Below are 15,054 nucleotides of genomic sequence, written 5' to 3' on the forward strand. Positions count from 1 at the left end.
TGAGAGACCAGTGACCGGGAACTTCTGTGTGTGTGTGGTCATGTGACCATCGGTGATTTAAGGAAGGGGACAGAGGTGGGAAGGGAGGACTTGGGAGAGACACATTTGGGGGAGCAGGCAAGAGACAGACGCGTGGACTCGGCCTTCCATGAGAATGGCCGAGTCCACACGAGTTTCTTTCTGATTCAGCCACAAGATTAAACAGTTTACTTTTGAAACGAGACAACTTGCTTCTTTGTCTTAACAAGCGATTTTTGCCACTACAAAGGCAAACGACACCAAGTCATAAAAAATAGTCAGAGATAAGGGGCTATTGACTGGCAAAGAATCTGGAGGACTCAGGATGGAGCAGATGTTGTTATCTTTACGGATCACAGGGACACCAAGAGGTTACACCTCAGGGGGGGTTGACGTGATGAGTAATAGGAAAAGTTAAAATGAACAGGGAAAGAATTTGACATTCTAAAGTAAATACCTGAAGGATTGTGGAGATTCAATCAATAATTGAATAGATTTAAATTAGACAATATCATCTAAATTTAGACGTTATAGAAGTTATGAAAACCAGTGATAACAGGACTTAAACATTATAGGACTCAGGACGGAGGCAAGAGATGGTTAGACTGATAAAATGATGTGCCTTATGTACAAGGGGAAGGTTTAGAATCATTTTGATTGTTAATACACATATAGACTTGCTAGAACAAACTAATACACAATGTTTGTAAAGCACCACATGAGCAGGTGTGAGAGATTGAGTTTGAAACTCACCTGAAGCACATATAGAAGATTAGCACATATTACATTAGATGTGTGACCTTATGCAGGCCACACAAACAGAGGAGATGTGAAATGTTATGTTAATTATGTGAAGAATTCTAAGCTGTGAGTTGACCCTTAAGGCCAGCTCAACGGGGAATTATTGGGATAATTAGTATAGTTTGAGGTATTTGAATATATACATACACACCCACACACACCCACACACACACACATACATACATACATACATACATACATACGCGCGCACACGTGGATTGAAACATTTAGAGTTTGAAACAAATGGTGGTAAAACAGATTTACAAGTTACAGATTTGGGAAGTGTAAGATTACACACAGATTGATTGACACACAGGGTGAGGGCCCAGCGCCGTGGAAGGAGGGGCTCAGCCAGGGATGTGACCACTGAACTGTGAAAGGTCAAGAGGTGACATTGCGGAGTTGGAGTGACAGATGCAATTCCATCTCTTCCTTGATTACATCCTGGATTAGTGAACGTTGTAAACTATCTGGATTATTGAATTTTGGTTAAATGTAGAAGTTTGAGAAATGGGCAAAGCCATATCTCAAAAAGGAGGGATATGTACGTGTGAACAAATATTCCGAATCAATAATTTCTAAAAAAAAAAAAAAATTGTAAACAAGAAAACTGTTTGAAATACATTATACTGTCGAAAAGACTTTGTTTATCACCACAGCAGAACGTGTTGGAGATGTGGTGTTTACAGAGACGGAGCCAAGTGGACGGAGCCACACCGTGTCGTCCGCACACCGACCATTGGAGGGACAAGAACATGGGTTCTCTCATGGGAAAGTGAGAGAAATGTCTGGACAACACAGCGGCAGAGCCATAACATCGCAGACGCAGGACTTCGTTTGTATTCTTCGTTTTTGTATGCAGAGACAACAAACAGATTCTACAGTACGCAAAGTACTATACTCTGCTACGATGAACGAGAGTCACAGCGATGACGATAATATGGGTGCTGAACACCTTTATTATGCACCGGACAATCGGGACAATCGGGACAATCGATCAACATACACAACTGTGTATACCGGGAAATGAAACATACACAGACCTAAAATAAAGGGAAGAAAATAAGTGATCAACATGAAAGGTTATGAAATGTACAATGTATAATTGACATGACAGTAGCTGAAGAAACACAATGGCATATTATACAGCCACTGTTGTTTGCACTAACTAAGAGAGTTTTTTATCGGCTACAACATAACGACATGCAATGTTAATGAGATTATGAATTGAGATGGGAAATGTACCAGTTCATATGTGTCATAGGTGTGACCGAAGCGAGCAGCGGAAGAAAGTCTCTTAAGAAACCAAGCGAGGACGTATGGTGGTGTGGGGACACTTGTGGGACGTTGTGCCTATGTATCCCTTTTGTGACCAGCATCACCCAGAACCATACCGCAGGGTCAAGGTCGAGAGGTTAGTGGACAGTCTGGTCCCAGTAGCACCTGATACTACGTATTTGATTCTATTGGGGTGTCCAGAGAGGTCCCTGACGAGTCAAACTGACTGACCAGAGAGCAGCGGGTTTAAGGGCTTTCCGCTTGTACTTCTATATTTCCCATCACACCGCGCAAAGTTATGGACGGAATAAATTGTCTGTTTGTCAAATTACAGAGATTGACCAATCTGACTCAAAATTTAGGACAGTAATGCTGTAGACATGTTGTGGGCCGAGAGAAAAGAAGTGTGTTCACTGTTGAGAACTGTGCATAACTTTTTGTGTGTAAAAGTGTCATTTTAACACCAATAATGAAAGACATGTTGAAAACTGAAAAGAATAATGTGTTTGGCATATGAGACAGTAGACTAATGATTTGATAAACAGGAGGGAAATGTGATAAAATGTGAATATATGATTATATTTCTGTGATGTATTTTATCTGCATAATAGTGATATTTTATCTGCATCATTAGTCTAAGAGAAGAACGGGTGTGTGACAAACTGCATTTGTGAAGGGGTCGTAAAGATGGGCCAAAGAATGTTTACCCAGGGGGGGAGTTGCACCCCCCCTTGCAGGCTTTATCTCTACGGAAAAATACCAAGTGCCTTGATGTGAGGCTGACCAATGAGAAATGTGACCCGCCTATTCCAGAATATCTAATAAAACCAACCAGCATGGGAAAAAACGGGGTGAGACGCAGGAGGATCACGCAGGCTGCTTACCACAGCTTGCGTGATCAGTCCCCGCGTTTTCTCCCATGCATGCCATACAAATGTCTGATATTTCTGTGTCGTTTCATATTCTAAGTTGAATTGTGTTCTCTATGTGTTACGGAATAGCATCTGGTGTATGTCTAATTCCATGACATGTCCCTTTAAGCTCCCTTTGGAGCTTCGAGATTTGGGCTTTGGTTCGGCTTCGAGCTCGTTTTCAACAATAGTGAATATTGTCGAAGTTTAGTCTATAACAGACTGCGAGAGGCGAGGATCGTTCTCAAGGTCTCTATTTGATGAAAACAGGGAAAAACAGACAAAACAGTAGCATGTTGTTCGTCTTGCAGCTGAGATCCGACTTTCCACAAGATTTAGCTGTGTTTTATATCGCTGTGGCTTAGGTCTGATAAAATGGCATGATGTCAACAGTAAGATTGTTTGTACCAGTCCACAGATAATCATAAAGTACACAGAAAGTGCATCATGACCCATATGATAAATAGGACACAGAAATATAATATAAATGCATGACAACAATTTGATAAATATTCACAGTATGATTTCAAGGTAGGCGGCGTTCTCTTGCTCCAGTTCCAGAGCTGCCTTCCTGTCTTTCGACTTCACACACACTCAAAAAGATTCCAGGTCTTTTCCTGTAAGAAAAATAAACCCATGGCGACACAGCTCGCCCACTGTGCCATGTCTTTGTTCATTGGAGCTTCTTGAACTCTTTGAGGTTGACATGAAGCGTTTAGGGCCGTATGTAGGTTGTATCTACTGGCCGGAGGATCACCACAATCAGGTTCAGTCATGGTTTGTTTTGGCAGGGGTTAATTTTAGAAATTCCTCGCTAGGCCTGAGAGTTGTTTGATTACATTTAATGAAGTTGGGACAGGCATGTCAGGACGTATCTGAATCAGTCCAAAACGGTTTACTTAAAAATGATCCTGACTTAGTAAGCATTATTTGTGAGTTAACAGCTAAGTTTTAGATTAGATGTTTGTAAGTGTTGGTTGTTAATTCACTTGGATGTTAATGCACTTGGTTGTTAATCAGTAACAACGTCTCACTAGTGTTAGTCCGTGTGGTAGGTAGCGCTTGTTAGTGACGCATTAACAGGGGCACCCATTTTTAACAGCTTAATGTGTACTTTTAAGGTAATGAATACTGATATCTGAAGCATGGAGGGGCTCCTTTATAACTTCAACTTTCACATAATGCAAAAAAACGAAAATCACAAATTTGGGGGGAAAAAACTAAAACACTGTTTTTCTCATTTTCACCGAGGCCGATATGTACCGGCATTTACGCTGCTCCGACACATTTGGTCAGTATATGCAGTAGTATATGGTAGTATATGCAGTAATATATGGTCAGTATATGCAGTAGTATATGGTTAGTATATGCAGTAGTATATGGTTAGTATATGCAGTAGTATATGGTCAGTATATGCAGTAGTATATGGTAGTATATGCAGTAATATATGGTCAGTATATGCAGTAGTATATGGTTAGTATATGCAGTAGTATATGGTAGTATATGCAGTAGTATATGGTCAGTATATGCAGTAGTATATGGTTAGTATATGCAGTAGTATATGGTTAGTATATGCAGTAGTATATGGTCAGTATATGCAGTAGTATATGGTTAGTATATGCAGTAGTATATGGTAGTATATGCTGTAGTATATGGTTAATATATGCAGTAGTATATGGTAGTATATGCAGTAGTATATGGTAGAATATACAGTAGTATATGGTTAGTATATGCAGTAGTATATGGTTAGTATATGCAGTAGTATATGGTAGTATATGCAATAGTATATGGTGGTATATGCAGTAGTATATGGTTAGTATATGCAGTAGTATATGGTTAATATATGCAGTAGTATATGGTAGTATATGCAGTAGTATATGGTGGTATATGCAGTAGTATATGGTTAGTATATGCAGTAGTATATGGTAGTATATGCAGTAGTATATGGTAGTATATGCAGTAGTATATGGTTAATATATGCAGTAGTAAATGGTTAGTATATGCAGTAGTATATGGGTAGTATATGCAGTAGTATATGGTAGTATATGCAGTAGTATATGGTAGTATATGCAGTAGTATATGGTTAGTATATGCAGTAGTATATGGTTAGTATATGCAGTAGTATATGGTTAATATATGCAGTAGTATATGGTTAGTATATGCAGTAGTATATGGTTAGTATATGCAGTAGTATATGGTAGTATATGCAGTAGTATATGGTAGTATATGCAGTAGTACATGGTAGTATATGCAGTAGTATATGGTAGTATATGCAGTAGTATATGGTAGTATGCAGTAGTATGGTTAGCATCAGTTGCAATGAATGGTGTTTGTAAATAAATGACCACACATGAAATAGGCATGTTAAATGGACACAATTAGATAACATATTGACATATGCAGCATTCACAGTAAAGTGTACTTGGGCAGATACACGCACTACAACACGCAGCAGTGATTAGATGAAATTATAGCAAAGCAGTAGCATCCAAGTCAGATGCTCACAGGAACTAACACTAAACATGCATGAATAAACCCGTTAAAGAGGTAAGAATAAGAGTGTTCTTTTATTGTGGCCAGCCTAAGGCACACATACTGTATGCGAAGGAGATATGTTGCACTGCATGAGGCAAAGAAAAAGTCACACCAAATACTGACTGGTTTCTTGATTCATGTCTGCTTATTATGCCACACTTTTAATTTTTTGTTCAGTGTATCTCATAACAGACAAAAGTGATCTGTCAGTAGTCTATCCAAACAGACATTGTAATAAAAAAATAAAAAAAATCACACAATTCCATGGATAGAAAACTATATATTATTTAAGTCGTAATGGCCATAAACTGGAGGGCAATCCACAATATTTAAACAGGGGCATTTCACAGTATCTGCTTTTTAATTATGTATGCCTGGAGAGCACCTGAACTGTTCATAATAGCCCAGGACTATATTTGTTTTGGTGGCAGATGTGGGACATTCATGTCAATCATATCTCGTTTCCATTTATGAAGGACCTGGTTTTGTAACTGTAGCTTTCATTAAGCAGACTTGTTTATATACAGTGGTCTGACAGGACAAAGAACAGAGACGCTGAGGCTGATGTGTGTTAAATGTTTCTTACACTTACAATTCACAAAGTTTTTGTAAAAACCTGTAGAGAGTGAATTAGCTGGAATTGGACAACACACATTCTGCTCTGGAACTTCTTTTTTGACAACAACCAGGAAAAACAACAAACAAATTACAGTTTTCATTTTGGGAACTTTAAATATATCAAATTTGAGTGCTGTCATCATGAACCAAAGTCTCGGAGCGTGCTTGAACAAGATGCCCTATGCGGACAGTCCTAAAATCAAAAGTCTCTATATCACATTTGAACTCATCATTGCAGTGCTGGCTATTATCGGCAACTTTTTGGTTTGTTTGTCCATCACCCGAACAAAGAAGCTCCGTACCATCACCAACTACTTCCTGGTAAGCATTAAGCGTTTGATACCTTGATGTCATCAACATTGGAGGTGTGAAGCTCTGCTCTTTCTGAAACTCTGTAACTCAAGTTAGACTTTATTCTGAGCTTTGTTTTAACAAAATCTGACTATTAAAAAGTGACTTGGCTGAAACTAGTACAGGTGAGCTGATTGGTGGTGTTAAAGTCCTTTTGTTTCAAATAACATTAAAATCACAAGCTAGCATTAGCCAACTATTTTTCAGTTAGTCAGACTCAACATTTTTGTTGAAAATCAAACACCTAAACAGGACCATGAATGCTTATATTGATCACAGATCAGAGTGTTGTTTAAACCCATTTTTGAGTTTTCCTACCACCATCCAAAAAATGTTTTTGGCTGCATTTGGTAATGTGTGCATTGGGTCTCCATGGCAATGATAGGTACACTAATGGATTTTACTATGATGCGCCCGGCGGTAATGTAACACTTGGATTCCAGCCACCATAAAACACCAAAGAAGAAGATGATGTGCCCGGTATACTTAAAATAAAATAAACAAGATGGTCTGACAAAACATATTTGGGGAGATCTTTTATCACCAAAACGATTTAGTTTGTGTGTAAAATTTTACATTTAGAGTCTGATTATAGTTCCCCAAAAATTGCCAGTTATGCAATACTCTCCAGTGAAACAACAGAAAAGTGCAGTATCTACATTTGAAAAGCAGCAGTTACTGCGCTTTGCTTTGTATCACAGAGGAATTTTAGTTACTGCAATTAGGATATCAAGATTTCTCAAAATTGGTACAATTAGCCATAAAACGTTTTTGACAAAATACACAGTAACTGCATTTTTTACTTTGTAGGGCAGAAAAGTTTCATGTAGATAGTGGGAGGGTTGTGTAAGTAGACCTAAATGTATTGTTTTGAAGGTGTCCCTGGCTGTGGCGGACATGCTGGTAGGGTTGGTAGCCATTCCCTGCGCTGTGCTCACTGACGTGGGGCGACCTCACCGTGACCTGCCACTGTGTCTGCTCATAATCAGCGTACTAATGATACTAACACAGGTATGATCTTCTGTGGAATTGAATGAAAAACAACATTGACCCACCATAAAGTGTTACAAAAATAAATGTAGGAAAGATAAGATAAGATAAATGCTTTTGCTGGGTTTCAGGTGACATCACACATTTTTAAGTCAATGTCTAGTCACAAATAGAAATAAGTAGATTAGACATTTATGAATTTACCTTTTTAATATTTCATGACAAAGTACAATGTAATCAGTAGTAAGATTTAGCTCTTGGCCCCCGTGTGATATCATCCCATTCTAGTGAATCTGAAAACAACTAATATTATGGATCCTTTATGACAAAGAATGAACAGCTCCAAAGAGACAAAAAGGCAGCTGACCCCCATCAGAAAAGTTAAATAGTGTACCTTTAAAATTATTATTGTATTTAAACATATTGCAACTACAGTTCACCTCCTTGTCTCCAGAGTTCCATCTTGAGTCTGTTAGCTGTAGCTGCCGAGCGCTACATGGCTATTCTCCTGCCCTTCCAGTACCAGCGTCTGATGAACCCCAGAGCAGCTTGTGTCACTCTACTGCTGACCTGGAGCCTGGCTGTCCTCTCCGGGTGTGTGCCCGTCATTGACTGGCAGAAGCAACCGGAGAACTCCATGTAAGACAAAGCATAAGGAGTTATTATGTATTCTATTGGGACAGTGCATGTTACAGTTTTTTACGATTGAACAATTCGTACAACACAATTTTTACTGTTTTGTTTTATTTAGCAAAACCCTACACACAATTAGCACAAACACAAACCCAATTTAGCAAAACACTTTAGCTCCTTTGCAAAATGAAACACTCTTGTAAAAAGTAGACACTGATTTATCAAAACCATATTTTTTTACCATATGAAACACACGTATTGCATGTGACTTAACTATGTTTGCTCCAGTTACACACCAGTTACACACCAGTTACACACCAGTTACACACCAGTTACACACTGCTGTGGAAAACCTTAACCACTTTTGGCCAATTCTGCTTCTAAGTGCATAGAGTCGTATGGGTGAAGTACATTATGGAAGAATGGGAGAATTTGCAAAACATGGCTCGGATTTGCACAACTCTAAACACAATGTCTGCTCACACTTTGTGCAAAACAACACACACAGTGAACGCTACACACACTTGTATGAATCACTGTAGACACCACACAGGACACAAGACTAATGCTGTTGACAGTGTAATTTATTTTTTTCCATAAACTCAAGCCAACATGGCAAAAAAAAGTTTAAAAAATCCCAGTTTTCATGAACATAACATTTTATCCAGTACAAAAAATAACCCCCCAAACTCCTCCCCCTCTTCCTCCTGCTTGAAGTCTTCCTCTTCTTCTACCTCCACCTCCACCTCTACCTCCACCTCCACCTCTACCTCCACCTCTACCTCTGGCACGGCCTCTGCCTCCTTCTCCTCCTCCTCCTCTTTCTCATTCTCATCTTCACTCTTCCTCTTCCTCTTCCTTCCATTTTGGTTCAGTTTGGTGAACTCACCTGCTACATTTTTTTAGTGCTTAAACCTGATTAGTGTGTCTATAATTAAACGATCTTGTGTTTGGTCACCTGATGACAGTGTTCAATGAGCTGGCACATGGGTGTGGTCATTTGGCACATGGTGTGGTCATTTGGCACATGGGTGTGGTCATTTGGCACATGGGGGTGGTCATTTGACAGTCAGTGCTTTAGAATTGCAAGGAAGTGACATCAGCCTCTCCTTGAACCGACACCTTAACGTGGTGGAGGGGTTTGAGTGCCCGAATGATCCCGGGAGCTATGTTGTCGGGGGCTTCATGCCCCTGGTAGGGTCTCCCAAGGCAAACAGGTCCTAGGTGACGGGTCAGACAAAGATCGGTTCAGAAGCCCTCTATGATGACAACACGAACAAGGCAGTTTACGTCGCCCGGATCGGCGTCACCGGGGCCCCATCCTGGAGCCAGGCCTGGGATGGGTGCTCCATGGCGAGCGCCTGGTGGCCGGGTCTTACCCCACGGGGCCCGGCTGGGCACAGCCCGAAAGAGCGACGTGGGGCCGCCCTCCCGTGGGCCCACCACCCGCAGGAGGATCCATAAGGGGCCGGTGCAGAGAGATCTGGGTGGCAGTCGACGGCAGGGGCCTCGGCAACCAGATCTCCAGACACAGAGACTTGCTCTGGGGACATGGAATGTCACCTCGCTGGGGGGGAAAGAGCCTGAGCTTGTACGGGAGGTTGAGCGATACCGACTAGATATAGTCGGCCTCACCTCCACGCACAGTTTGGGCTCTGGAACCCATCTCCTCGAGAGGGGCTGGACGCTCCACTTCTCTGGTGTTGCCCGCGGGGAGAGGCGGCGGGCTGGTGTGGGCTTGCTGATAGCCCCTCAGCTCCGCCTTCGGGTGGGGGACAGGTCTCTCACTGTTGTGGCGGCCTCCGGGCCGAACAGCAGTGCAGAGTACCCGGCCTTCTTGGAGTCCTTGGGAGGGGTACTGGACAGTGCACCGACCGGGAACTCCGTTGTTCTACTGGGGGACTTCAACGCCCACGTGGGCAATGACAGTGACACCTGGAGAGGGGTGATCGGGAAGAACGGCTTCCCCGATCTGAACCCGAGCAGTGTTCAGTTATTGGACTTCTGTGCTAGCCACGGATTGTCCATAACGAACACCATGTTCAAGCACAAGGGTGTCCATCAGTGCACATGGCACCAGGACACCCTAGGCCGGAGGTCAATGATCGACTTTGTTGTTGTGTCATCAGACCACTGTACACTCGGGTGAAGAGAGGGGCAGAGTTGTCAACCGATCACCACCTGGTGGTGAGTTGGATCCGCTGGCGGAGGAGGAAGCCGGACAGACTTGGCAGACCCAAGCGCATTGTGAGGGTCTGTTGGGAACGTCTAGTAGAGCCCTCTGTCAGTAGGGTATTCAACTTGCACCTCCGGGAGAGCTTCTCCCATGTCCCGGGGGAGGTTGGGGACATTGAGTCCGAGTGGACCATGTTCTCCGCCTCCATTGTTGATGCGGCTGCTGTCGATGATGTCGGCACCAAAGAAATTCTGGCAAACCGTCCGGCGCCTCAGGAGGGGGAAGCAGTGTCTCACCAACACCGTTTACGGTGCGGGTGGAGGCCTGCTGACCTCGACTGGTCGTCGGACGGTGGAAGGAATACTTTGAGGATCTCCTTAATCCCTCAGTCACGTCTTCCGAAGAGGCAGTAGAGACCGGGGACTCGGAGGCTGGCTCATCCATCACCCAAGCTGAAGTCACTGAGGTTGTACGCAAACTCCTCGGTGGCAGGGCTCCGGGGGTGGATGAGATCCGCCCTGAGTACCTAAAGTATCTGGATGTTCTAGGACTGTCTTGGTTGACACGTCTCTGCAACATCGCGTGGCGTTCGGGGACCGTGCCTCTGGACTGGCAGACCGGGGTGGTGGTCCCTCTGTTCAAGAAGGGGGACCGGAGGGTGTGTTCCAACTACAGAGGGCTCACACTCCTCAGCCTCCCGGGTAAGGTCTATTCCAAGGTACTGGAGAGGAGAATCCGACCGATAGTCGAACCTCGGATTCAGGAGGAGCAGAGTGGTTTTGGTCCCGGTCGTGGAACACTGGACCAGCTCTGTACCCTCCATCGGGTGCTCGAGGGCTCATGGGAGTTTGCCCAACCAGTCCACATGTGCTTTGTGGATCTGGAGAAGGCTTTCGACCGTGTCCCTCGGGGTGTCCTTTGGGGGGTGCTCCGGGAGTACGGGGTCCGGGGCCCTTTGCTCAGGGCTGTCCGGTCCCTGTATGACCGGAGCAGGAGCTGTGTTCGCATTGCCGGCAGTAAGTCAGACCTGTTCCCAGTGCATGTTGGACTCCGCCAGGGCTGCCCTTTGTCACCGGTTCTGTTCATAATTTTTATGGACAGAATTTCTAGGCGCAGTCAGGGGTCGGAGGGTGTCCGGTTTGGGGACCACAGGATCTCATCTCTGCTGTTTGCAGACGATGTTGTCCTGATGGCTCCATCAAACCCGGACCTGCAACATGCACTGGGACGGTTTGCAGCCGAGTGTGAAGCGGCTGGGATGAGAATCAGCACCTCCAAATCCGAGGCCATGGTTCTCGACCGGAAAAAGGTGGCTTGCCCTCTCCAGGTGGGTGGGGTGTCCTTGCCCCAAGTGGAGGAGTTCAAGTATCTCGGGGTCTTGTTCACGAGTGAGGGAAGGATGGAGCGTGAGATCGACAGGCGGATCGGTGCAGCGGCTGCAGTGATGCAGTCGCTGCATCGGACCGTTGTGGTGAAGAGGGAGCTGAGCCGAAAGGCAAAGCTCTCTATTTACCGGTCGGTCTACGTTCCTGCCCTCACCTATGGTCATGAGCTTTGGGTAGTGACCGAAAGAACAAGATCGCGGATACAAGCGGTCGAAATGAGTTTCCTCCGCCGTGTGACTGGGCACTCCCTTAGAGATAAGGTGAGGAGCTCGGCCACACGGGGGGAGCTCCACGTCGAGAGGAGCCAGCTGAGGTGGCTCGGGCATCTGTTCCGGATGCCTCCTGGGCGCCTCCCTCGGGAGGTGTTTCAGGCATGTCCCACCGGGAAGAGGCCCCGGGGAAGACCCAGGACACGCTGGAGAGACTATGTTTCTCGGCTGGCCTGGGAACGCCTCGGGATCCCCCCGGAGGAGTTAGAGGAAGTGTCTGGGGAGAAGGAAGTCTGGGAGTCCCTGCTCAGACTGCTGCCCCCGCGACCCGGCCCTGGATAAAGTGGCAGAAGATGGATGGATGGATGGAAGTGACATCTTGATATACTTCTGTGTCCAAATACATACAAGTGTGTTCAGTGTTGTAAATCACTGTGTGTGTTGTTTTGCACAAAGTGTGATCTGACTTATTGTGTTTACAGTGGTGCAAATCTGGGGCCAAGCTTTGCTCCTTGAGTGTAAGGTTTTGATAATTGGGCAAAACTTTAGATTTTAGTGTTTATTCAATCGTAAAAAACTGTAATCATGGATCTATTATATTGTTAAAGGACAGACACTGATGCAAGTAAACACACAAGGGTTTGGGTCACACTCATTACACAGTCCACTCATTGCACCGTCCTTAAATTATTGCACTGTCCACTCGTTGCACGTTCAACATTATTGCACAAACGATAAGTCCAAACATAGTTACGGATTACAAGAAACCTACATTCAAAAATAAGGGTTACTGTAACTTTCTGTATCTACAGTTGCATTGAAGACTGATCAGAGAATCACTGCGGGAGGATTGCATACAAAAAACAATTAATGTTGCACTTGAATACTGTAAATACGTCAGATGTGCCAATGTTTTTGCTTTGTAAACATGCCAAATAATTTGTCTTGGATTAATTATTGAATGGAACAGATGGCAAATATTTCTTCAATGGGGAGTCAACAAAAAAAGAAAATAAAAGTATCTCAATATTAATTTCCTGAACATAAACAATAATAACTTTTAATCATTTAATCACTACTACTACACGACACAAGCTAATCATTGAAGATTAGAAACGACCAAATCTTGATCTATATACAATATACATATATATATATATCTATATATATATATATATATATACAGTTGCAGCGAAAAATTGTCCAACCAGTCCAACCAGTGGACTTAAAATTATCTTTCAGAGACAAGTCTTTGTTTGTAGCTAAGGCTCTGTTCATGTTTCTAATGATTAAATATTAGTTAGAAATACAGGCAGTAATTTAACAACATAGAACACTAATTTGTGTAATGAATAGGTCGATGAAGTCATCTTATTTAATCCAATCAGCATCTTTAGCATAGCCAATTGTTTTTTAACTTTTGTTTTATCCGCTAAATATTGAACACTCCAAGTTTGCGTTCCCATCCATAAAAGTCACCGCACGCTACTGATGTCAACGCTCTTTCTCTATCGTGTGTGTGTGTGTGTATGTGTGTGTGTGTGTGCGTAGGTGTGTATGTGTATGTGTGTGTGTATGTGTGTGTGTGTGTGTGCGTAGGTGTGTATGTGTATGTGTGTGTGTGTATGTGTGTGTGTATGTGTGTGTGTGTGTGTGTGTGCGTAGGTGTGTGTGCGTATGTGTGTGTGTGTGTATGTGTGTGTGTGCGTGTGTGTGTGTGTGCGTAGGTGTGTGTGTGTGTGTGTGTGTGTACGTGCGTAGGTGTGTGTGTGTGTGTGCGTATGTGTGTGTGTGTGTATGTGAGTGTGTGTGTGTGTGTGTGTGTGCGTAGGTGTGTGTGTGTGTATGTGTGTGTACGTGCGTAGGTGTGTGTGTGTGTGTGTGTGTATGTGTGTGCGTAGGTGTGTGTGTGTGTGTGTGCATAGGTTTGTGTGTGTGTGCGTAGGTGTGTGTGTGTGTGTGCGTGTGTGCGTGTGAGTGTGTGTGTGTGCGTGTGTGTGTGTGCGTAGGTGTGTGTGTGTGTGTGCGTGTGAGTGTGTGTGTGTGCGTGTGTGTGTGTGTGTAGGTGTGTGTGTGTGTGTGCGGCCCCATTTAGTCACTTACCAACAAAGTGTTTTGTCCATCTTTGAGGGAAATTGATTTTTTAAAACAAAAATGACTGGAGAGCCTTGTATCTTGTTTAATATATTTCACATAACTCACGTTTGTCATTACAGGTACTGCATCTTCACCTGTATGGTCCGCATGAGCTTCATGGTTTACTGTAACTTCTTCTGCTTTCTGCTGATTCCACTCATCGCCATGTTCATCATTTATGCTCGCATTTTCCTAATAGTCCGGGGCCAACTCCGACGCATCCCTCAAGTCAGAACCAACACCTTCTGCACTGGGCAAGAAGACACTGGGAATATGGAAGCCACAGTTGGACAAAATAACACACACATGCACAAATCAAGAACAAGAGTATCTACTGACTCTATATTTACAATAACAAATCCACTTAACCCAAATAGGGCAAAAACATTATGTACCCAACAGGAAATGCAAAAGGCCATATCGATCTTCCTCCTCCTTTTCCTCTTCACTGTATGTTGGATGCCCATAAACCTCATCAACTGTGTTCTCTTCTTCTGTCCAACCTGTGATGTCCCCATGTATATAATACTGGTGGCAATCTTGTTGTCCCACGCAAACTCGGCCCTAAACCCCCTCCTGTACGCCTACAGGATGAGATCGTTCAGAAGGGCCCTCATGGAGATGTGGAAAGTTGTGTGAACTAGATAATTTGAAATGCCACTTTAGGCACATGATGGTCACTTTATAAAATTAATATATAAGTTCAGTTTATATATGTCCAGGAGAGAGTTGTCATGCAACACTTGCTCAGTACTTGTTGACAGTGAGTCCAAGGGAAATTGATTTTGTCAAAGCCCAAATGACACGTTTTCAGCTGAGTCTGAGAATACCATAACATTTAATTACCGGTAATCTTCTTTATCTCCTGCAATTTTAGAGAAAAGTTTTTTGTAGAAAGATTCAAAGGATTATGATATTTGGTCTTGTTTGTTAAAATAAGCCGGTGTAATCCCTCATTCGTCCAGGAGTGTTCCATTGTGGAAAAAGATTCAGTTGTAGTCATCTGGACTCAT

General features: G+C 43.4%; 1 protein-coding gene across 1 annotated transcript; it reads left to right on the forward strand.

Moving 5' to 3' along the window:
- Positions 1–6,302: 6,302 nt before the first annotated feature.
- LOC140379554 (adenosine receptor A1-like) lies at positions 6,303–14,680 on the forward strand. The gene is made up of 5 exons (XM_072464228.1): positions 6,303–6,482; positions 7,389–7,523; positions 7,957–8,141; positions 14,122–14,326; positions 14,444–14,680. The coding sequence occupies exons 1-5, from the start codon at positions 6,303–6,305 to the stop codon at positions 14,678–14,680; spliced, it is 942 nt and encodes a 313-aa protein (XP_072320329.1).
- The last annotated feature ends 374 nt before the right edge of the window (positions 14,681–15,054 follow it).

Source organism: Eucyclogobius newberryi, unplaced genomic scaffold, assembly GCF_026437365.1.
Source record: "Eucyclogobius newberryi isolate DKJ021-1_F unplaced genomic scaffold, fEucNew1.0.hap1 SCAF_415, whole genome shotgun sequence".
Lineage (NCBI taxonomy): Eukaryota > Metazoa > Chordata > Actinopteri > Gobiiformes > Gobiidae > Eucyclogobius > Eucyclogobius newberryi.

What these genes read in the sequence shown, in the direction of transcription:
- LOC140379554 (XM_072464228.1), top strand. Translation starts at nt 6,303, where the DNA reads ATGAACCAAAGTCTCGGAGCGTGCTTGAACAAGATGCCCTATGCGGAC. An exon ending in CCATCACCAACTACTTCCTG is followed by an intron (nt 6,483 to 7,388) that starts GTAAGCATTAAG and finishes ATTGTTTTGAAG; the next exon opens with GTGTCCCTGGCTGTGGCGGA. An exon ending in AAGCAACCGGAGAACTCCAT is followed by an intron (nt 8,142 to 14,121) that starts GTAAGACAAAGC and finishes TTGTCATTACAG; the next exon opens with GTACTGCATCTTCACCTGTA.